General features: G+C 41.0%; 1 protein-coding gene across 2 annotated transcripts; it reads left to right on the top strand.

The window, feature by feature from the left end:
- Positions 1 to 374: 374 nt before the first annotated feature.
- pik3r5 (phosphoinositide-3-kinase, regulatory subunit 5) lies at positions 375 to 23167 on the top strand. Of its 2 annotated transcripts, none has more exons than XM_086119204.1 (18): positions 375 to 520; positions 9210 to 9322; positions 12968 to 13083; positions 13171 to 13239; positions 14239 to 14377; positions 14474 to 14543; positions 15637 to 15811; positions 16533 to 16701; positions 16788 to 16856; positions 17249 to 17922; positions 18385 to 18507; positions 18601 to 18732; positions 19500 to 19593; positions 20622 to 20698; positions 20826 to 20919; positions 21036 to 21118; positions 21986 to 22101; positions 22227 to 23167. In XM_086119204.1, the coding sequence occupies exons 2-18, from the start codon at positions 9223 to 9225 to the stop codon at positions 22375 to 22377; spliced, it is 2451 nt and encodes an 816-aa protein (XP_085975330.1). In that variant the 5' UTR covers positions 375 to 520; positions 9210 to 9222; the 3' UTR covers positions 22378 to 23167. The 2 variants fall into 2 exon arrangements, with proteins under 2 accessions (XP_085975330.1, XP_085975329.1); XM_086119203.1 differs by having other exon boundaries at positions 375 to 524.
- The last annotated feature ends 142 nt before the right edge of the window (positions 23168 to 23309 follow it).

The raw sequence follows: 23309 nt of genomic DNA, 5'->3' as shown, positions 1-23309 counted from the left end.
ATAAATGATTATTTAAGGGGCCATTCAGAGTGTAGGCGCCATTTGCCCATTCCAGGTGTACACTCATGATGCGGGTTGGGTGACCGCGTGGTCCTACCATGCAATTGTGTTACGGTGTTTTGCACATAAGTACAAGTTACAATAACTTCTCATTCAGCCTTTTAGTGAAATAGTGAACTGAGCCAAACAATTAGGTGTGTGGGAATAGTGTGAAAACAAACATGTCAAACAGATGACTTCCTGTCAGGGACCAACATCCCTTCAAAATCCGCATGCAACACACACGCACACTCACAGCCGCAACAGAGGCAGTCTTCCTCATTGTACTCACATGCACCTCGCTCATATGCTTCCTGTTTGTGAGTTCAGTCTACTTGGTGAAGAAGCTAGCAGCCAGTCGCGCGCGCGTTCGTCTGTCACTCAGGCCACTGGATGGAACTGAGCTGGAGACCCTTCTCGACTCGGAGGCTTTGGCACTCTTCTGAGACACTCGCACACGATGGATGCCGGACACTAGATTGTAGGTAAGATGCTGGAACAAAGGAATGGGATGTTTTATTTCCAATGGCACCAGTCTGTGTGTACTATGGACAGTTTGATGATCTTGTGTTATTTTCAACTTGGAAAATTCTCATTGTGGTTTAGAATGCTCCCTGTAGGCATGAAATTAGATACACCTGCACAATCTAATAAGCTCCAATGCTAAATAACTCTATTCGGCGAGCACACGGTAGAACACAAACCTCTATCAAGGCAAAACAATCCCTTTCTTAGTTAACTACCCTCCTATATATGCAGTTGTGTGCGAAGCACACTTAATGTCTGGGGTGAAAAGCTAGTTTTGATACCCTTTTTAAAATGCTATTTATGTATTAATTTTTTCCTTGATTTGTTTGTTATTATTATTTTGTCAATTTAGGTGTTGGATCAAATTTCTTTCTGATGATCTCTTAAGCATCCCTGGAAACAAACAAAAAACACTGAACAAAAAAAATACATATATTTACCGAAAGGGGGTGGGTCCGTTGCCCCCTACTTGCATGCACCGGTGTAGATGTCTGTTGTTTGGTAACTTGGAAACATGAATGATTAACTTTAAGACCAAAAAGGCAAACATGCAGTACAATTTGTAACATTTACAAAAGCATCTTGAAAATTTCTTGTTTTTTTAAATTCTTAATCAAGAAAAAAATGTATTCATGCTCAGTTTTCAGTGACTCTGTCAGCAAGGTATTATCTATAGTGTACATAGATCCATTTTCTGCACCACTTATTCTCCTTACGGTCACAGGTAAGCTATCTTTTTCAAAGAAGCGGGATGCACCATGGATTGCTTGCCAACCAATCACAGGGCACATATTGAAAAACAGTTATTCACCATCGCATCTGTTCTTCTGTGGACAATTTAGAATCTTCAAGAAACGTAACAGCCATGTTTTGGGAATGTGTGAGGTTACCTGTCGAAAAACAGTTTTAGAAACAATGAATATCTGACCACAAAAGGTAGAGCAACACATGTAGGCAGATATTTTAACACTACTCATGGGTATACTGTATATTCTTTATCTTCTTCAAAAATGATAAACTAACTTATTTTTATTTTTTATTTACCGTAATTGAGCCACTTAAGTAGGAGGAGTATCATCTATACATAAGAATTCCTCTCAGTGCACTGGTCATGTGGTGGTTCACACAGAGACAAATAGCCCGCTACAGTTTGCTGACAGTTTGACCTTGAAAAGGATGAATCGTTTAAAAAGTTTCCATTGTTGCCCCAGGGAGTTATTGTTTCCAAATCAGCAGTTTTTTTTTTTTGGAGCCACCTAAATAGGAGGAGTACTATTGGTCTTTCTTTGGGTCTGCATGACTGCGCAGTATTAGAATGCCTCCCCGTGGTCAATAAAATTGGGGGGGGGGACAAAAATACTTGTCAATTGACTGCAAGTGTGGGGTTATGAACAAAAGTAGGACACAGCATTGATGATTACTGACTTTCATAACATGAGTCGACAGTAGGACTGACATCCTGCAAAGAAATATGACTTCATCAATTGATCATTCTATACATAAGAATTCCTCTCAGTGTACGAATGACACAGTCATCCTGCAGTGAGGATCGGTGCTCAGTCAGCAGCCCTTTAAAGGTTTTGGTGACGGGCGCATGCGCACGGCGGTGGTTGCCCCATGACGACAGACTCTTCCCGTCCGACCGCAGGAAGGGAATCATCAATTTTTCGTAGAAATTGCTCCATCTTCTACACAAGTTGTTGAGACATACATCAGTGGCTGATAGTAGTAGAGGACAACGTTTGTGCAATGGGCACACGTGTGGATAGACGTTGAAGACATTTCGATTTTTGCTTGATATTCACATTTCAAATGACGTCAAAGTAAGACAAGGAATGTGAGGAAGGATATTAGGCTAAATGTGAAGAGACTCACCTCACAGACACATCGTTTGGGGTGAATTGATTTTTTTGTGGTTTTTATTCATTAACCCTTTCATCTACTAATAATGATAACCTGATCAACTGTCCACTATAGTAACCACTGTCCCTGAAAGGGTTAATAGGAGCATTATGTGCATTGGTCATGTTGTGGTTCACGCAGAGACAAATACAGTAATCCCTCGTTTATCGCGGTTAATGGGGACCAAAACCACTCGCGATAAACGAAAATCCATGAAGTAGCGACCAATTAACATATACATTTAAGAAAATGTCCCACGTGGGCCTTTGCGCTTGAGCAGAGCACACTAACACAAACACGCATACGCGCACACCCACACACATACACGCACACAAAAACAGGTCAGCGATCCCATGCTGTGCAGCAGACGTGTTTATGATTAGTCAATTAAGGATGATTAGACAATTAAGGATGGAAGAGACCTGGTTTTGTTTTTTTAAGCCTCCCCCCCGCCACACACACACACACACACACACACACACGCACACGCACGTACACACGAGCAGCATCGTAAACAACACTTAGAAACTGATTAAAGATCAAAGAGTAACCCACGAGATATATATTTTTTATGAATGTTTTAAAAAATCCACAATGCACCAAAGCCGCGATAAACGAACCGCGAAATATTGAGGGATCACTGTACCCTGCTACAGTTTGCTGACAGTTTGACATTGAAAGGGATGAATCGGTTAAAAAGTTTCCATTGTCGCCCCAGAGAGATACTGTTTCCAAATCAGCAGTTCACTGGACTCCATCCATCATACATGTAACTTAAAGTCTTTCAATCAAAGGGAACTTCTCCCTGAGCCACAAGAGACCCTCCTCCCATGCACCAGTTCAATGAATGGAACGCAGCAAATGAATGGCTATCAGACCCAATCAATCAATGTGATGTATGGATGGAGGGTGGGGGCACATGGACTGTACTTCCACAATCCCATTCACACGTCCAGAGTGTGGCTGTTCTTCCCTCCCTCTCCTCCTTTAGTCTGTGGGAGTAAACCTGAGAGTCAGATCACACCACAACAATAGGGAGGCACCTGCTTCCTCGCCTTAACATGGGAAGTGGCGCTTCCCGTCAGGAAACAGTTGGTAATGGGATCGTCAGATGTAAGGAGATGGAGGAGGAAGCCCTTGGGGGGAGGGGGGCGGCATGAGAAAGATAACCAGGTGAAGGTGCCATCCAGGTGGGTGTGATACAATGAGAGGGTAAAAATTAGTTCAACACCATGGGCTGCTCTCCACTGACCACCCCCACGTTTTGCACTCACACTGGGTCTTATCTTGCCCAATACTACAATATGAGTAGGCCTAATATTTATTTGTTGTTGTTGCTTTGGAGTGATTTGTAGGACAAACATAGTATCTCAATAATGTTACAATTTTGAGGGAGTTGGTTTTTGTGAAGGAAACAAAAATGTGCAGAATGTGCCCTTGCACTTAATGTTGGTTTCTTGTCTAGCAATTTTGTGTCATCCTTGAATGGGAATTTTTCTTCAAAGGAGCGCTTTGCACTCGAAAAAAAAACCCCATTTCAGTTTATGGTTATTTTGTTGTTTCCTTCAAGCACTTTGTCATTTGTTTTGTGGACATTTTATTCACGCAGTGAAATATGTATTAATATTTTGCAGATATTTGGTCTGGGCAGCCTGGTAGTCGAGTGGTTAGCACGTCGGCTTCACAGTGCAGAGGTACCGGGTTCAATTCTAGCTCCGGCCTTCCCGTGTGGAGTTTGCATGTCCTCCCCGTGCTTGCATGGGTTTTCTCCGGGTCCTCCGGTTTCCTCCCACACTCCAAAAACATGCATGGCAGGCTGATTGGACACTCCAAATTGTCCCTAGGTTTGAGTGTGTGAGCGAATGGTTGTGTGTTTCTGTGTGCCCTGCGACTGGCTGGCAACCAGTTCAGGGTGTCCCCCACCTACTGCCCGAAGACAGCTGGGATAGGCTCCAGCACCCCCCGTGACCCTAGTGAGGATAAAGCGGTTCGGAAAATGAATGAAAAAATATTTGGTCTATATTTAAAATTTTTGTCATACATCTGGTTAGGAAGTGTGCAGTCCTATGTGGCACTCCAGTAGCAGTGATAAAAAAAATGTGGCCCCTCAAGCATTTAAGTTGCCTATGCCCTATGTACACTGACCAGCAATCTAAATGAGAGTTAATGCTACTGATCTGCACAAAGAATATAAAATAATAATTTCATATAAAAGTGAAATAATATATTATTGCAGTGAGTATTAATCCAAAACTTTCGTGTCACATGTTAGTAAACAATAAATGTGGTGGAGAAGTCATTGTTTATCATACCATCCACAGTCAGACGTTTCCTAAAATAAAATACAAATAAAAACTAAGATGAAGAAGTGCAATAAAAAATGAATACATGGATGGATTAGTCAATACAATTACAATCTGAGATATTTCATACACGTTTTGCACAATATATAATTTCCACGAGCGCAATCCCTGTTTTGTGGCTTTGTTAGCAAATGTACATGTATCATATGTATCATTTGTTTAAAAAAATAAAATAAAATGTGGAAGTGACCCTGTTGACACCGAGGGACAACATCCTCTTATGAAATGCTCTCAGTCATCGCACAGTTGCAACATTCTACAAAGAATAAAAGAAGTGTGATGACATTTTGGAGGGTGTATGGAAGTTTTTAGGCTTAGTTTCAGTGGGTTGGTTGGGACAAAGCAACATTTTTATTTGTTCTTCCACATGTCATGTTAATGGGTGTCATTTGTCATTTTTCCCCAGTCAGAAACTAGCAAGCGTGTGTTATGTGGGGAAAAAATATATATATAGCCGGGACAATAAGGATTTATTTATTTATAGGGGAATGACGATTCCCATATTTGGAAGCGTAAAATTCCGATCACGATTAACTGTCCGATTAATTTTTTTTTAAATGGAGTGAATGACAACACATCTTTTTTGTCCCCTTTAACACTGAACTTTTCGTAGTTGTATTTGTTTAACTTTAAAACAGAGAGGAAAATCTGCAATTTTTTTGGGGAGGTGGTGTTTGAATGTCACTTTGTCTCATGTTCAAATGTGTTAAAAAATCAGCCATTTTAAATCCAGCTGAGTAAAGTCATTCATTTTAACAATATAATGTGAATAATGTGAAATAATAAAAAAGGTCCAGGCTTCAAGATGACAAAATTGAAATGTAATTGGAAAGAATACTTTGTAATTGTATTATGTGTGTTTCTTTAGACTATACTGTAATTTGAATTTAATCAAAATGGCTGACACCTGGATTTTGTGACTTTTTTCATAAAAATTAGTAGGGCAGGAACAAGTTTTTTTTTCTTCTATGTTGCATTGGGGATTTTTTTTTGTTTACACTCAAGGGAGATTCGAAAACCAGATGTAAACCTCAATGTAGTCGCTCACTCTGAACTGTTGGCTGACCTCATTCTGAAACCAATCTGTTGGAGATCTCTTGAAATACGTTCAAGTAGAGCATCTTACATGTTGGAGGTTTTACTTCATTGAAAGTAAATGTGCCAAGTTTGTGCCCACTGCCTGTCTTTTTAAAATGGAGAAAAGAGCCAGTCATTTTCTTGTGTTGCAACCTCAGAAGTACCCAGCTGTTCATCGGTTCTAAAATGGAACATCTTAAAAAAAGCAATATCCTCTTTGCTACAAAGGAAGTATTTGGTGCTTCTCAATTTCGATTAGACTCAATGTACATATGGTACATGTATTGTGTTTCGGTGGAAAATCCAAAAGTGCATATGTTATACTATCACAACTACTACCACTATTAATAACAATTAATAGTAATCATCATCGTATCGAAAGAATCATTGAACAATATCCTGGTAGGTCTGGTGAGCAAGTTGATGATAATCATCACATCTCATTTCACAAGTGGCTTTGACTGGAAACCTGGCGTAGGCTATCAACCCTTGGTGCGGTTTTGTGGGGCGTCTCTCGAACATGTCTGGTTTATGATCGCCAATCATTGTTGCTTCAACAACACGGCCGCGTTTTGACCAGGCGGTGGTGAAAAGACGTTACCTCCGTTCTTGGCTAACATAACGGCTAATCTCTTCCGCGTTCGTGCTTCGCGGAAGCGCCGACGCCGCCGCGGCAAACGAAGTGGCCAATTTGTGAAGCTAAAACGGGATCTGAGACACACTTCGACCGCTGCTCGTTCCCGGACGCTCGGAATTACTCCGTCGCGGCGTGTCCTCGACTCCGTCGCCGAGTTCTTGACAACAGTCGTTGGCTCTCCCGCCGCCCCAAGGCATTTCTACCCTATGCGCCTTTTTCGGCGAGGAGTCCAGTCTAAAGCTTTTGAGGGAATTTCCCCGGACTCGGCGATCGGAAGAGGCACCCCCTCCCGTCGCTACTCCCACAAGGATTGCGTTGTTAAACGCCCGGTCGTTGAAGAACAAGACCCATATTCTGAGGGAGTTTTTCCCTTTCCAATGACTTGGATTTCCTGTGTCTGACGGAGATTTGGACAGGTACTGGTGAGTACAACACTTTAATTGAATTGCTGCCACCTGACTGTGCATTCCTGGACACTCCGAGTAACTCAGGCCGTGGTGGAGGAACAGTGAGTATTTTTAAGAACAATTTCAAATGTAAACGGTGCATATTCGCCACATCAACCACCAGCTTTGAAGCAACTTTCTTTGAAGTCGGTGTGTTTTCCTGGTGCTCTGCGCTGTCATTTAACGCCCTCCTAAATACAATAAAGATGTTTAAACATGCCGTGGTCCAACCCTTGATCAAGATGTGCTGTCAAATTTTAGGCCCATTTCCAAACTGCCTTTCATTTCAGAAATTCTGGTAAAAGTGGTGCACATGCAGTTGAAATCTTTCTTGGATAACATCTTGGAGGTCTTCCAGTTAGGTTTCAAGACGATGCATAGCACAGAGTCAGCCCTATTACACGTGTCTAATGACATCCTCCTGACAAATGACACTGGAAACTACGTGTGTCTGGTTTTATTGGATTTGACTGCAGCATTTTATACAGTTGATCGCAGATTTCTGTTGACTCGTTTGCAGCACTTGGTGGGCATTGGCGGAGGCTCTCTTGAGTAGTTTAGGTCCTATTTAGCTGACAGAACCTTTTGTGTCAGCCTTGGCTGTTCTGAGTCACGTACTGCTCCTCTGTCATGTGGTGTTCCACAGGGCTCAATTCTGGGGCCTCTGCTGTTCTCACTGTACCTGCTCCCATTGGGTTCCATCTTAAGGAAACATGGCATTTCCTTCCACTATGTCCCACTGAGCAAAAAAGACGCTTTCTCATTAAGGCCACTTTTATCCTGCCTGGAAGAACTCAAAACCTGGATGGCACAAAATGTCTTGAATTTCAATGAAAAGAAGACAGGGATGATACTGTTTGGTCCCAGTGGTCCTTGTACATCCCATCCTGTAGACTTGGGCCCCCTGTGTCCTTACCTTAAGTCAACAGTCTCAAACTTGGGTCTTAAACTGGACAGTGATTTTAAACTTGACTGGCAAATTGGTGCCGTTGTTAAATCCAGCTTCTCTCATCTTAGACAACTGGCTAAAGTAAAACCTCTCCTTTCTCATCAGCACCTTGAGACAGTAATTCATGCCTTCGTCACATCCCGGCTCGATTACTGCAATGCACTTTACTTTAGACCAGGCATGTCCAGCTCTGGGCCTGGAGAGGGCCACTGTCCTGCCTGTTTTCCATCTCTCCCGGCTGCAACACACCTGATTCAGATGATCAGCTCATAAACCAGGTCTGAGGCAGCATTAGAAGAATCCTGATGATTTAAATCAGAGCTGGAAAACAGGCATCACAGCGGCCCTTGAGGACCGACTTTGGACACCCCTGCTTTAGACTCTAAAGTATTGAGTCTAAAGTAAAGTGAACAGGTTCAATGTCAGGCTCCCGCAGTGCTTGCTGATGATCTGATCATTTGAATCAGGTGTGTTGCAACAGGGAGACTTGGAAAACATGCAGGACAGCGGCCCTCCGGGATCTGAGTTTGACACCCCTGCTTTAGAGTCAGCCAATCCTCCATTAAGCGTCTCCAGCTGGTCCAGAATGCTGGAGCCTTGTGTACAAAGGCTCCAAGATTACAAACTAACAAACACAAAAATAAATACGCCTTGATGAAATTGAAAGAATTGTAATTTTACTTTAATGAGGAAGGGGCGTGGTCATTTTACCACCGGCTGAAGACTGAAAATGACACCACAGTGCTCCAAGCTAACTAGCAACCAATCCTGGCTCAGCTTCAGAAAGCAGGTGAGCTGTGATTGGTTATTACCTGAGACTTGAGCAACTGTGATGTCATTTTCAGTTGACGGAAAGTGGCAAAATGAGAGTGCACCTTGCTTAACTCATATTCTACAAACACAATATTAATCAGAATGCTGCGTTTAGTAGAATGGGTGTGCATAGAACATCGCGGTGATGATTTTTTTTGTTGACTTCCCCATTAAGTTTGTTTTGTCAGACTATCTCTGACACTGCTGATTTATGAACCAAAGTGCATGGATTTTTTTCATTTTTTTTTTTTTTTAGGAACTATAGCAACAAAACAGCAGCAGACGCACTACCGTGTGATTCAAAAAGAAAACATCCCCTTTTTCTGTCTTTAACAGGCAATCCAATTGTTTGCTCCGTGTCATGTGAGGAAGTGGCACGTCTTCCACAGAAGAGATGAATGGCTCAGTAGAGTATGTTTATCATATCTCCTAATCACGGTCATCCTTGTGAACAGAGCGTGAGGCAACATGCAGCACACCTCTTGCACGGAGGACAGGATCCAGCATGCTCTGGACCGATGTCTGGATGGGCTGAGACACAGTCCCACAGCCACGCACCGCTGGGATGGTAAGACCTCACTCATCACCACATCTTCAAATGAGAATCGCGTTGCAATATTGGGATGTGTGTTCCTGTATCTGGGTTGAAAAGTTAAATTATAAGAAAATCTGGGTCCTTTTTAGGGGCCCGTAGCTTAGCAGCATTGGAAAAGGACACGCAGTTCATAGTTTGATCTACAAAAGGGACCCAAAGTTTAGGATGCTACCAAATTTTGTAGAAGGGCATACCCACACAGTCACAACTCCAAAAACAATAGCTGATTTTAAAATGTATTTCATAATTTATAGACTTGAAATGACATTCATGAATCAGCTCCTTAAAATGTTCTATCAGTTGAAATGGAACATTTAAAAAAGGGTAACATTTTAAAAAATATGTTTGGTTATTTTATTCACCTAAAAATTCAAATGCAAAACATAAACATGTTACTCTTTGTATTCTTAATGGTGTAATTTCATGTGCTGCTCAAGAAGAAGATGATGATGATGATGATGATGATCACTGCTTAACAATTTTTACAAAAATCAGAGATGCAAGAAAACTTGCCAAAATAAACCATTTTGTTTTTTCACTGATTCGGAATCTACCCTGATTTTTTTTCTTCAGCACGTCAGATTTGTATATTAATAATAATAATAATAATACATGTATTACAATTATGTATTTACAAATATTTTAAGAGCAGCAGCAGCTGGAGGTGGGTTGCATCACGTGTGCCATTTTCTTTTAACATGTCATACAAGTGTAAAAAGAAGGGAATCCCTGCAAGATACAGTATGTCGTTTGACAATCCCATGCCACTGTTTCGAACTTCCGCCTCACCGCCGCCGTTTAGACTCAGGATCAGAGGATTGGGCTGCAACGCAATTTCATTCCCATATACATATAAGACGAGCTTAACACTTTTTGGAAACGTCTGATTAAACTTAAAAATCTGATGGCGGATGTTAAGCTCCAGCAAAAGAGGACTGGATCGGATAAATAAAATATATTTTAACCCATACTAATTAATCGGGAAGACAATTTGCTTTTTTTTTTTTTTCTGAACCAGCCAACCTTGGAATTATTTTGGAGATTTTTATATGAAATGCAATGCGCATTTCTAAGACACATAAACAAAAAAAAAAGACTTTTGTGCTTTGAATACAAACATGTAAAATCTTCTCGTTGCTCGTCCCTTTCTCTCTGTCCTAAAAGAAGTTCAAATCCATCCATCGTTTTTTCCCCATGTGGTGATAGGAATCCACTTAGTTAGCTTGTCCGTACCACCTTGGCTTTAAATATGAACACATGACACAGTAGCTAGCTTCTTTCAATCCTATTCAAAAATAGGGTTGTGGTGGTGTCTGTGACCGGCTGAAGCATTTCCTAACTAGAAAAAATAGTTTGCGAGCTCCGATTAAATCCAGTAAAAATAAGACAAGATAAGATATCCTTTATTTGTCCCACACTGGGGAAATTTACAGCCTCCAGCAGCAAGAATGTAGGCAGAAAGAAGAAGAAAAAACAAACAAACACCGTTCAATTAAGTGCAATATAAATACAAAATGGATAAATCGCAGTGCTATTTACAATTGTTTTCCACATCATTTAATTATTATTAATAATATTATTGTTGCTATTTTTTATTCAGCAGCCTGACAGCAGTTGGTAGGAACGAGCGTCGGTATCTCTCCTTCTTGCAGCGCGGGTGTAACAGTCTCTGGCTGAAGGAGCTACCTAGTGCTGTCAGGGCGGGCTGGAGAGGGTGGGAGGGACTGTCCATCATAGCTTTTAGCTTAGTTAGCATCCTTCTGTTGCCCACCTCCTCCAGAGTGTCAAGGGAGCAGCCCAGGACAGAACTGGCCTTCCTGACCAGTCGCTCAATGCTAATGATACGTTTTAAGTGACTGTCTAATTATTGTAAGTGGCGTATTGCTCTGCGCAGATAATAAGAAAACCTTTATTAATCTGATAGCAAGCGGAGTTGTTGTTGTGAAAAATATTCAAGCAAGAATAGTATTTACTCACTTGTTGGGGTTCTGGGATTCAATTTAGTGTATGGGTTTTAAGCGTGACAGCATTATAGCTTGAAATGTGTCAGTGGGCGTTGGAGGAAGTTGTGTGGCTTGACGTCTGGGAGGAAGTGGCGGCACTGACAAGAGATTTGTGTGTGTGTGTGTGTGTGTGTGTGTGTGTGTGTGTGTGTGTGTGTGTGTATGAGTGTCAAATATGATGGGTGTCAACTGGGCTTTCAAGGTAACCTGAATTTTTCTAGTAATAGTAGCATCTAGTATCTCACCGAACTCAAATTCTTCAGTTGTGACTACCAGCTCTTCTGCTTACCCCGATAATCCGCTGACTGCATCCATTTTTTTTTCTTGTTGATGTATGCAGATAACAGATAACATCATTTTATCTTTTACGTAGCCAGCAAGGAATAACTGCAGTGTTTTGATTTGATGGTTTTTTTTCTTCTTCACTGCGCCAGACTATAAAAGTCTGTCTTATAACATGATGTGGAACCATTGATTTTGTGTGAAAATGTGACCTATGCATTCAGCTAAACAATTAAATTGATGATGCTGTAGCCACTTAAAAAAAGTATCATAAATAAATGTACCGTAGTTTATTACTTTGATGCACCAATAATGATAACCTGCAACCTGATAACATGAAAGGCGAAAGGGTTGAATTGTACGACAGTCAAATAAAAGGTTTAAGATGAAGAAGAGAATATAATAATTTTTTGGGGGGGAATAAAGATTTTTAAAAAAATGAAAATTGGCACAAGTTATTAAAGAATTAAACAAAAAAAACCCCTACGTTTTTGTTTTAAAGGATAATTCAAATCAGAATTTTTCTTTCCAATAATGTTTTGTGTGGCTCCACTACGCTAAACTCGGTATTCTGATTATTGAATTTACGCAATACGTTCATTCATTTCATTTTGCCTCTTCCTGCCGCCTGAAAATGCCACCACAGTTGCTCAGGGCTCAGGTAACGACCGATGACGGCTAAGATTGGGGTCGTCAAATGACCAAACTTTTCATTCAAACTTTTAGAATGCATTTCGAAACAAATCACTGAATTCTCCTTATGTGGTATATTTAAGGATTACTTAGTTTGGCACCTATTAAACAGTCCGTTACAATACAATGGATTTGAATTTGCACCAAATCCTAGTCTTATAAACAATCAGGAGTCACCAACCGTTTCTTGGGTCACTATTCATATATATATATATATATATATATATATATATGTTTGTAACTTGCATCTTTATTATTTCAACCACACATAGGACCATACAAATCTGAACATATGAATACAGAGGACGTCGTACATTTCCACCCGTGTTTAGTTTCCACAACAACGTCCATGTATGGCTGTAACGGCCCTTTAACATAGGAAACAACAAATGACGTACAAACATATTTGGGGAAAAAGAAAAAAGAAAAGGAAAGAAAAAAACAACACACATACAAATAAAAATAGCAGAATATTGTGATCAACGGTGACAAGTGTCCCTTTTGTTGGATTTCATATTTTATCCGTAACTCTAACATTTCATACGAGGCCACTTTTGAAGAAACGGAAGGTGGGTCTCCTCTACCAGGCTTTGGATGCAAATGTCATTCTGGCTCCAATGAAGTTCCTCTTTTGTTCCAGTACTGATGTGCTCTGTGAGCCAGTCAATGAACCGCTGGAGCCTGGAGGAGCTGGTCAAGAGGGACCCCGACAACTTCATCATCCTCTTGCAGCAGATCCTGAGGAAGACCAAAGAGGTGAGGTCAAATGGAACACACACACACACACACACACACACAAATTGGTGGATGAATCGTGAGCGTGCTGTATGTCATTGTGTCCAGGTACAGGAGAGGTGTCAGTATGAGCTGGTGGCGCCGCTTGCCATCATGTTCACCTCTACACTTCTCCAGGTATAAATCCTCCACCACATTATCCCCCTTTTCATCCTTACATGCTGTTCATTGCACATTTTGACTTGAGATAGACCGATATGTTTTCGTGGTTTTTTTCAGGGCCGCTAATTAGTAGTCATGGAGGCCGAAAACGGATATTTTGAGCCGCTTTTCAGTAAAAGGAAAATACCGACTGCAAATCTTAACTTTCAGCATATGTTGACTAAACAATGTTTCAGATGTTCAAATTATTATTATTATTATTATGATTTTAATCATTGAAAAATCGAAATCTTTCATTTAAAATTGCAAGAAAAAGTTCAGGGTGCTTGTAGTGCAAATTTGACATTTAACAGTGTTAACGTGTGTCTTGTAATTAACTGTTAAGTTAGTTGTTCTTAACTAACTTAACAGGTTAGATCGAACCCTAGGGGTTCGGTGAATCGGTCTCAGGGGTTCAACAGAGCCTCTGCAATGGAGGTTAAGACGCGCCTGACTCAACATATCAATTAGTTATGACACGCCCGCTTGGCCATCACTGACTGGTTCATTTTTTTGTACAATTAAAAAAGTAATACTTTACAATTACCGGTATACTAATTGTGTTTACATTTTTTTCTGTTTTTAATCAATGCAATTTTTTATGTCTTGAATTTTGTCATGATACTTTTTATTTTTCACTTGTGAAATGTTCGGTGAATGTGCATATGAGCCGGTTGAGTTCGGTACCCGTGACAAGGTTAAGAACCACCACAACTTCTATCACACATCCCGCTATCTATAAGCGTTGCTATGCAAGTTTGTTGCTGTGCAAGGTTGTGCGTCAGACTTTAACCCCTTCCAAGAAGAAAAAAAATGGTATAAGAGATGTGCTGCTTGGGGTGGTCGCTCCGTCACAGATCTGTAAATGATGTATGACCGAAATCAATCTCATCGTTGTAACAAAGACCTTCGTTGTCTTGGTTCCCCTGGACAAGATACGCTTCCACCCCAAATGTTTTTTTTTCTTCTTTCCAGACACCCTACTGCCCTCCCGACATGGAGCTACTCGAGAGCGCCATGGAGGTGTTCAGTGCCTTCATCACGTGGCCCGAGCCGTACTACAGCGTGTGTCGAAACCTGCTCTCCACCCTCCAGCTCGAGATCAAGGCTCCGGGTCTGTTCTGTGCTTTAAATGCTGCAGTCGTCAGCCGGTCTATTCCTGAGATGTCGTCAAAATAGCCTGCTGATGTTGCTTTCTCTTCCTCAAAAGGGATTTCCTTTCAGAGACTGGTGAGAGAAGAGCAGGACCTGAACACCAGCTGTCACTTCTCCAAGACCACGTACGTTCATATTGACAATGTTGTGTTGCCTCTGTCATTGACACATTTTTGAATTAATGACGCCAATTTGGTGAAGAAAAGCAGAACGGGAGAGATGCATGTCTGATCGTAAAGGACCGTTTAATTCATTCTGTATTTTCTTTGACTTTTGATTGATGCACATTATGGACGTGAGTGTGCTCGTTGTTTTTAATTATTCTTTGGTTTGATGTCTGATATGGAATTACATTATCAATGAAAAAAATGTAAGGACATTTTTAGGTCATGTTTTGAATCAGACATTTCATTCTAATTTCTCTTTGACCAATCATATCTCTCCCTTGCACGTTATTTGCATGAGTATTCGCAGACTGAAATTGTTCTGTAGTTTGATGTTTATTTAAAATTTGAATTGGATATTGAATGATATTTTTTGTTATTTGTACTTAATGTTTGTCAAGTGTATATGATCAATCACACCGTCTCACATTATTTACATCTTTCTCGAAAGTAACATTTTCTTTTTTTTAATTTTTTTTTTTTTTTTTGGATTGAGTATTATTTCATTTCTAATCAAACTGTTATTTGAACACTCATATCCCTCGCACAGTGTCATACTTCCCCAACATGATTTTGTTAGTCTTTTGTTTAAAGTAGGTTTGTAAGTTAAATTCAGTTCAACATTACTCTTTGACCAATGGCACTCTTCATTCGATTACATTAAGCTTTTTGCAAATGACCCTCCTTGAAGTTTTTTTTTTTTGTTTTTGTTTTTTAAGAGGAAACCTTTCGCTGTTATTTGCAAAAAATGAAAAACAAATCTCACCGATTCACACAATTCAGTACAAGTAAAAACGGCAAAATTGTCTACAGTAAGCTTTGTGCCGTTTGCCGAGTTTTTGGGGATCATGGTTTGTGGTATATTTATAATTAAAAAATGAATACAGTATAGAAAATATAATCACTTTTAGGTGGGTCAGTCCCTAGCCCCCTCCCAGCGGTTCACGTGACAATACTCTCCTGCCCCTGGACTCAGTCATGTTCCCGATTCTCTATTTCCCTGTACTGTCTACGTACTCTAATTCACTGACGTTACCTTTCTTAATGGTTGCAGGACGGTGCTGCTGATGAACCCGAGCGAGTTGCCCGCTGACTTCCTGTCTGTGGCCGAGCAGCTCAGTTGTGTTCAGCACTCGGAGAAAGACACCTACATCACTCTCATCAAACATGCCTTCCAGTCAACGCTTGGCACCAAGTATCCACTCTGCGGCATCCATTCCACCTTGCAAGTATGTTTCATACGGACAAATGGAAATAGACACTAAAGAACTTCAATTTGAATTGAATTTCCCTATATGGTAAATACAGTATGAATGCGCAAGCAGATCCTCACTTTCTGATTTGCGTCCTTGTGTGTATGCTGTTTATTAAGAATTTACAAGCAATGCAAACTCGTTAAAAATTTTAGTTATACAGTACTTTGCATGTAATGTAACGCGCTGTGCGCTGGGGTTACGTGAAATAAATTTGAAACCTTTTACAAAGATGGTCAATACCACCCTCTATTGACTGAAATTGACGTCAAAGTGCCTTCAGACTCGCATTGCGAATGTCACGGCTCACCTTTTTTCTGGGCTCACGTAATGTTGTCCAAGGGCAGTTGTGACATCAATTTCAGTTGACAGCATTGGGCAGTATTGGCCAAAATGGCTGCCCAAAAAGTGATCGCTTCTGCTGCTTAATCTTATTCCATAAATGCAGTATTATTTCGAGTGCTGTGTTTAGACTTGTGGGGGCACATAAAACATCCTCTTGCAAAGAAAAATGTACATTTAGATCCCATGTAATAGTAAATTTAACGTTAATAGAAAATGATAAATCCTAAACCAATAATCCTGCGAATACACATTCATTATCTATTAAAAGAATTCGGTGGAGTGTTCTTTATGCGTCATTGTTTTCACCAAAGACATAAATTATGCAATATTGATCATAACTTAACTTGTGCAGGCAAAACCTGCAGATGAATTGAGGGAGATATTCTCCATGGTCAGTGGAGTGTTAGAGACGGCTGCAGCCATGAGTGAACCCCTGGAGGGACGTGGTCATGTGATCCAGGAACTGGAAGGACTGAGGGAGAGGCTGAGCATTCCTGCATCCAATGGAAGCAAGTCTGATGGTAAAATGACTAAAATTCAAAAAGAAGTTGCCAATATTACTGTCAATTATTTTTATGGCTGTTATTTACGTTTTCACCGCCAACAGGAATGCTACAGACATTCCCAATCCCAACAGCCAAGTGTCGCATGTTCCACTGGGAAAAAGACAACTTTGGTAAAGTGAATTTCTTTGAGAGCTGAAAATGTAGCCAAAAACTAGGCGGAGCTACAATGTTGTTGGATGTAAATTTTGTACATTGGTATTGGAATTAATCTGTTCTTTGGTTCTGGGTTGGAATCTTGGTTCCGGTCCTTCAGTTTGCAGTTTGCATGTTGTCCGTGTGCTTGCGTGGGTTTCCCCTGACGGTTTTAAATTGTCCAGAGGTGTGAATGGTTGTTTGTCTACATGTGCCCTGCGATTGGCTAGCATCCGGTCCAGGCTGTACCTGTACTCACTTTAAAAGTCAAGTTGGATGGGCTCGAGCTCAGCCACCACGGCCATCGCAAGGACAATTCCAAAAGAAAATGGATGGAGTAGAACTAATAAGACTCTTTTGATATTCACAGATGTCCTTAACACCCTTCTGGCGGACGAGCCACAAAGCTTGTCAACTCGGGAGCATCCTAAGGAGGACGAGGACGAGGTGGACATAGAGGACGACGAGGGCCATGACACCTTGTCCATCGTGTCGGAGTCTTACGCGTCCTCGTTCAACTCTGGAGCAGACAGTGACTTTTTCGAAGACTCAGACGACTCCATAAGCTCACCAAAGCCTGCCAAATCTTCGGCTCGACTCAGCCAGCACTTGTACCGCCTCCTTCGGAAGCCCAAGAGGACGATAAACCGCGCCAAAAGTTTGGGAGACACAGAATCCAAAGACTTGTCGGTGGTGCGGGAGATCCGTTCTAACTCGCTGCCCCACCACGTGCAACTACGCGGTCCCGAGCCCTCCTCATTCCAGGTTCCACCGAATCAGACCGTTCGGCAGGTTTGCTTTAGGAGGCGGCCCATCCTGAGTAGCGACGAGGACGAGAAAAGCACCACGCTGAGAGTGGTGGTGTTTGGCGCCGACCAGGTCGCCGGCAAGGTCGCGAGGGCCTACAGCAACCTGAGGCAAAAAGAGAGCGCTTGTCCCCGTCTCAGCCAGGCCTTCAAAATTCAGTTCTACTTTATGCCTGTGAAGAGAGACTCGGCAGTGGGACAAGCTTGTCTCAGCTCCCCCGGTTCTAAAGGAATTAATGTAAGTATAGCTACTTTCTTACACTGCTTGCAATGCATCACTGTATGGTTGGATCATTTCCCTGCTTTATCGCGGTTCAAATACTGTTCATCGCAGATTCTTTTGTAAAATGTATCCACCTGCTTATCATGGAAATCTGTCACGCCCTTGCACGTGGGAAAGCAGAACCACCGTCACTCTTCATTTTTCAGCGGCTTGTGGAATGCTGGGAGAAGAGTATAAAATGCTTCAAACAATGATCGCTGCTATCTTCTACAGCTCACACCCAGACACTCACACGCAGATTGGCCATAGCTTGAGGCAACCAGCTAACCAACCCCCTTATATAAATCCAGCTTTATTTATATATTGACGCTCATTGCTCATTAAAATACAAATGACAACAATTTTTGCTTTTTGGGGGCAAGGTTGCAACAAATGACATACTGACAGATTATGGATGTTCTCCCCCCCCCCGAACAGGGGAGCCTTAATGGAGCAGAAGACAGCACAAATGACATTGCCCAGCTCCTTGGGATGCTGGATCCCTGGTACGAAAGAAACACTCTCAGCCTGCTGAAGTTTCCCACCAATATCATCTGTCAGGTACAAACCACTTCCTATTCCACTAACCTATTCCAGTGTCTTTCTATTTTATAATGATTGAGTCATGAAAAAAACTACTATATTGTCCTCCAGCAAACATCCAAGACCGAGTCGGAGTCGTACGACGGTTCATATGAACAGCGGCTCCCCATTCTAGCCGATCTTATTCTCTACTATTGTCGTTATGCTGCACGGCCTGCGCTTATCCAACTCTATCAAGCTGAGGTTTGACATGCACACACATGCAGATTTAATAAACTGAAAGGAGCTCAGTACTGTACTATTCTCCTCAAAAATGCCACTGATTAGAACACATATGGACCAAATGCAAATGCCAAAGGAGCCTTTCTTTGTAAATTTAAACAAGATATTCAATGTGTTATTCATATTTTATTATTATTGTTGTTCATTGAAATTTTATTATTTATTTATTATCCATACAGCACTTCATTTATTGCTTCAAGGGAAAGTCAGACCAAAAATGTTCTTTCCAGAAACATGTTCTCTTCGCCTCCACGAATCCAAACACTGCATTTTGATAAATACTTTCTGTCAACTAAAAATGACATCACAGTTGCTCAGGGCTCAGGTAATGACCAATCACAGCTCACCTTCTGACACTGAGACATGATTGGTTGTTACCTGAGACCTGAGCAACTGCGATGTCATTTTTAGTCGATAGCTAGTGACAAAATGGCCGACCCCTGAGATAGACAAAAACGGGTGCATTTTACTCCTTCACTCATATTCCACAAACGTATTATTGATCAGAATGCCATGTTGAGACTAGTAGGGAGGCATAGAACTCATTATTGTGAAGAAAATGTTTCACTTTACTTCCACTTTAGTACATATTAACTGAGAATACCCTAAATTAAAACATTAGCTTTAACCTGGAACCAGGAATAAGAGAAAAATAAAACAACTTGAAGGTGTCTGCTCTTGCATCTGAACGACCATCTTCATTTTGTTGTTTGTATGTTGTGTTGTAGTTGACGTTAGCTAGTGGCGAGAGACGGAGGGAGGTTTTCGTCCATTCCCTCGAGTTGGGACACACTGCAGGCACCAGAGCCATCAAGGCTATGGGTGAGCAGACGACAATGACCGAGTCCATCGTTTCCATACTGTGTAATTACATGACTGGTTGTTCCCTTGTGCAAACGTGACTCCATTTACAATAGAGGAACATCAAACATATTAACAAGATATCATGATTTAGTTCAATTTTTCTACTTGTGTTTGTAACCACAGTTGCCGCTTCTGATTTCCTTGCAGAAGTAAAACTAGCTTGAGTTGATATGTTAAAACGGAATTTGTTTTTGTTTTGTTTCATGAGTCATCCTCATCAGATGGCAGTGAACTCAATTCAACTCGCGTCACAACAAGCAGCGCTCTGGCGAATAGTGAGCATTTCATTCAAAAAGAGGCTTTAAGCTGTTTAATGCCACTCTCACTTGAGGTTTGTAATCAAACCAAACATAAAACAAAGACAATTATTCCTGGTGTACTGTATTTGAAACAACCAGTTAGCTGTGCATCAGGAAAGTCCGCTTAAGTTAACAAACAATACAAAATGGCATTGACATGCTAGGATTAGCATTGATAGTGGTGCTTTTGGGAACAATGGATATTTGAACACAAACAATGGAGTAAGACATGTGGACATATAATAAAACAATACTAAGGCATATTTTCTTTATCATCGACAAAAAATGGTTAACATTACATCACCTATGGAGTCTCTTGGTAGTAGCAGTAGAAAAAGTACTATTGTGCATCATTTATGTCTGCTTGGGGTTAAACTGCGAAAGTGGACATACCAGAAGGAGCAGCACAATGAATTGGATTGAAGCATGATGCACCAAGTGTTTCATTCTTTCCCTTCATTCTATTTAATTTACTATTGCTGTCTGTTTTTATTTTAAGTACAGTCTAGGGTGCTATTTTCTTCAATATAACACATTTGTGTTTTGTTTTTTGGGGGATGGAACAGATTAATGGCATTTCCATTCATTTCAATGGGGAAAGATGATTTGAGAGACAAGTATTTATCAATACAAACTCAACTCATAATAATGTATACTCCTTTGTTATTGTCTATTTATGTCGCGCAGGCACCGCAAGCAAACGCTTTGGCATCGATGGTGACAGAGAAGCTGTGCCCCTTCAGCTTGACATCATGTATAATAGGGTAAGCCCCTCTTGTCTATCAACCCATCCATGATCTTAAATACTTATCTGTGTCATCATTCATCATCACTACATATGATTGCTTTACTCCAAAAATTAATAGATTGCTGTTTTTTTTTGCTACTCAGGTGGTGATTAGTGGGAGGAGCCAGTGCAAAAGCGAATCAAAAATGTGCACTTCTGTCAACTTGACCAAAGCCTGCAAGAATCCTGAAGAGCTAGGTGGGTTCTGGTGAGAATTGGGTATATTTGAGACGGTTATTTGATCGTTTTAAAGACAACCATCGAAATTTAAACAAAAAGTTCTAAATGCCTGAATTTGTTTTTATCACTGTCAGACTCACAGTTGGAGTGCCTACAGCTCAGCATGACAGAGGTTTTAAAGAGACAGAATGGGAAAAACAAGAAGAGCTACAACATGGTGAGCTTAATTCATTAGTTAATTCATCACAGTGTATCTTATTTTATTCACTTTCAAACATTTGACACAATAACCAAAGCTTTTCCGAGTGACAGAGTATAGACAAACTCAAAAGTTATCATGTTTAAAAGTTTCATTTTGTTGTATGCTTGATTGACTTCAAACGCATGTGTTTAGAGCACAAAGAAAAAAGGGCCAACTTGAGCTGAATGAAACTGAGGCCTTGTTAACTGATAGTACAAACAGGAATGTTCAACTTCGGGTGGGCAGCATGTGAAGATGTCCTTGAGTTTGTTCCAGTGTCTCAGTTCATGCGAAATATACTCATTGAATTAACAATGTATCCATTGTTTGTACCGAGAGATGTTTTGGCCTCTGAGGGGCGTATCGGTGGGCTGGGCTGAGAGGCGTGACATGTAAATGAAGAAGGGAGTGTTTTTCTGATATATCACTTGTGATTTGCATACACGATCAATAAAAAGCCGGCAGAGGCTGCAAAGGTCAGGTGTCAGTTAAGAAGCGCACAGTGGCTTCGTAGAAAACTGCGCCTCCTGCCGGCAGAAAAGACAATCTCTTCCTGAGTCTGTTTGTTCAACTGTCCGAGCGAACATCTCTGACACCGAGTCAAATTCTTGATGAATAGACATGCCCGTGTTTTTAAGCAAAATTCAAAAATATTCATTTTTCATCTCCTCTTACACAAACTGACTAGTCCCATTTTTTTATGGTGCATCCCTGAGCTGGAACCTATCCTAGCTAAATTTCGCGGGGGCACATGCACACCGATTTAATCGGCAGTCCATTCCAGAGGGCATATGAATAAGTTCCTGTCATTGAATTGTAAGGCTGTCTTGTCTTTTTTAATAGCACCTGAGCTTGACTGAGGTGAAGGTGGACAAAGTAGTGGTCAGCGGTGCTGCAGACACAACCTTTGCTGTATGCCTGGACCAGGATGAGAAGAAAGTACTACAGAGTGTCATCAGGTAAGACGAACACACATGAACTGAAATATAGACATATCGAGGAAAAATCTGGTAAATCTGACTTAAAATGACAAAAATATTTCCACTAGTCTCTAACATGTCCGTCTGTCCTGTCTGCTGTCTAGGTGCGAGGCCTCCGTGTGTTCCAAACCCAACTGCTCCTCAGACTGGAGGCAGCGCCACGCTGAGATGTCGGCCCAAATTCAGCCGCTGCACCCGACTTTCTGCTCCCTCCTCTGTCTGCCCATTGTCACTTTCAGCGGAGTACTACCCTGACGCTGATGAGCTCTGCTTTCAGAGGCTTGGAAGAAAAAAAAAAGTCAACATCAACACAAAATGAATTCTTAAGACTAAGTTCTCTGCGATTGGCTGGCAACTGATTCAGGGTGTCCCCCGCCTACTGCCCGGAGACGGCTGGGATAGGCTCCAGCACCCCCCGCGACCCTAGTGAGGATCAAGCGGTTCGGAAAATGGATGGATGGATGGAAGACTAAGTTCTGAATTTTCTTCTACAGTAACAGATCAGCAGAGATAAAGCTGGGAAATTAATGTATAAATTGTGTGTTCCATTAAGATAATGCCACATCGATATTTTGTATCACAGTATCTCCTGTCGGCTTGGGTGGCAGAATTTCTCCCAGCCGGTAGCGAGGAATTCATAAACTGTTTATCAATGTAAGCAACAGAGGGCGATGTTGTCACAAATTTGGGTTTTGGTTGAGCCAATCGTCCAGAAGTGGTGATACTGTAGTTATTTTGGTTTGGTTTATTGTGTATATATTAATTTTTCCTTTTTAATATTTTTAAAATCGTAGTTTTAATGCACATTTGAGTAATTTTGACACGTTTATTTGAATTTGCACTTTCCATGTGACAGAAAACATATCTATATTAGGCTTGTTTCTTCCTGTTAGAGGAAAATGTCCAGCTCCTATTGTATTTATCTATCTATCTGTCGATAGATGTGTGTATGGTACTTTTAAGATGAGAACATGTTTTATAACTATGTAAAAAAAAGTTTATCGATTCATTTTATGGATTGTTTTTTTTTTAATACGTATTGAATATTAAAATTCTAATCTTGAATTGTTCGACAGTCACCCTTTTACTTTGACAAGCCATCTCATTGGTGGCGGTGGTTGTGATTTCTATCGGCCTCTCCATTGGTCGGCAGTTCTGATGGGCGTGGCAAAATTTCCACACTCCTG

This window comes from Hippocampus guttulatus, chromosome 9 (genome assembly GCF_054856545.1).
Source record: "Hippocampus guttulatus isolate MCC_2025c chromosome 9, RoL_Hgut_1.0, whole genome shotgun sequence".
Classification (NCBI taxonomy): Eukaryota; Metazoa; Chordata; class Actinopteri; order Syngnathiformes; family Syngnathidae; genus Hippocampus; species Hippocampus guttulatus.
Note: the sequence above shows the minus strand (reverse complement) of the source record. Positions and strands in the feature narration are given on the sequence as shown.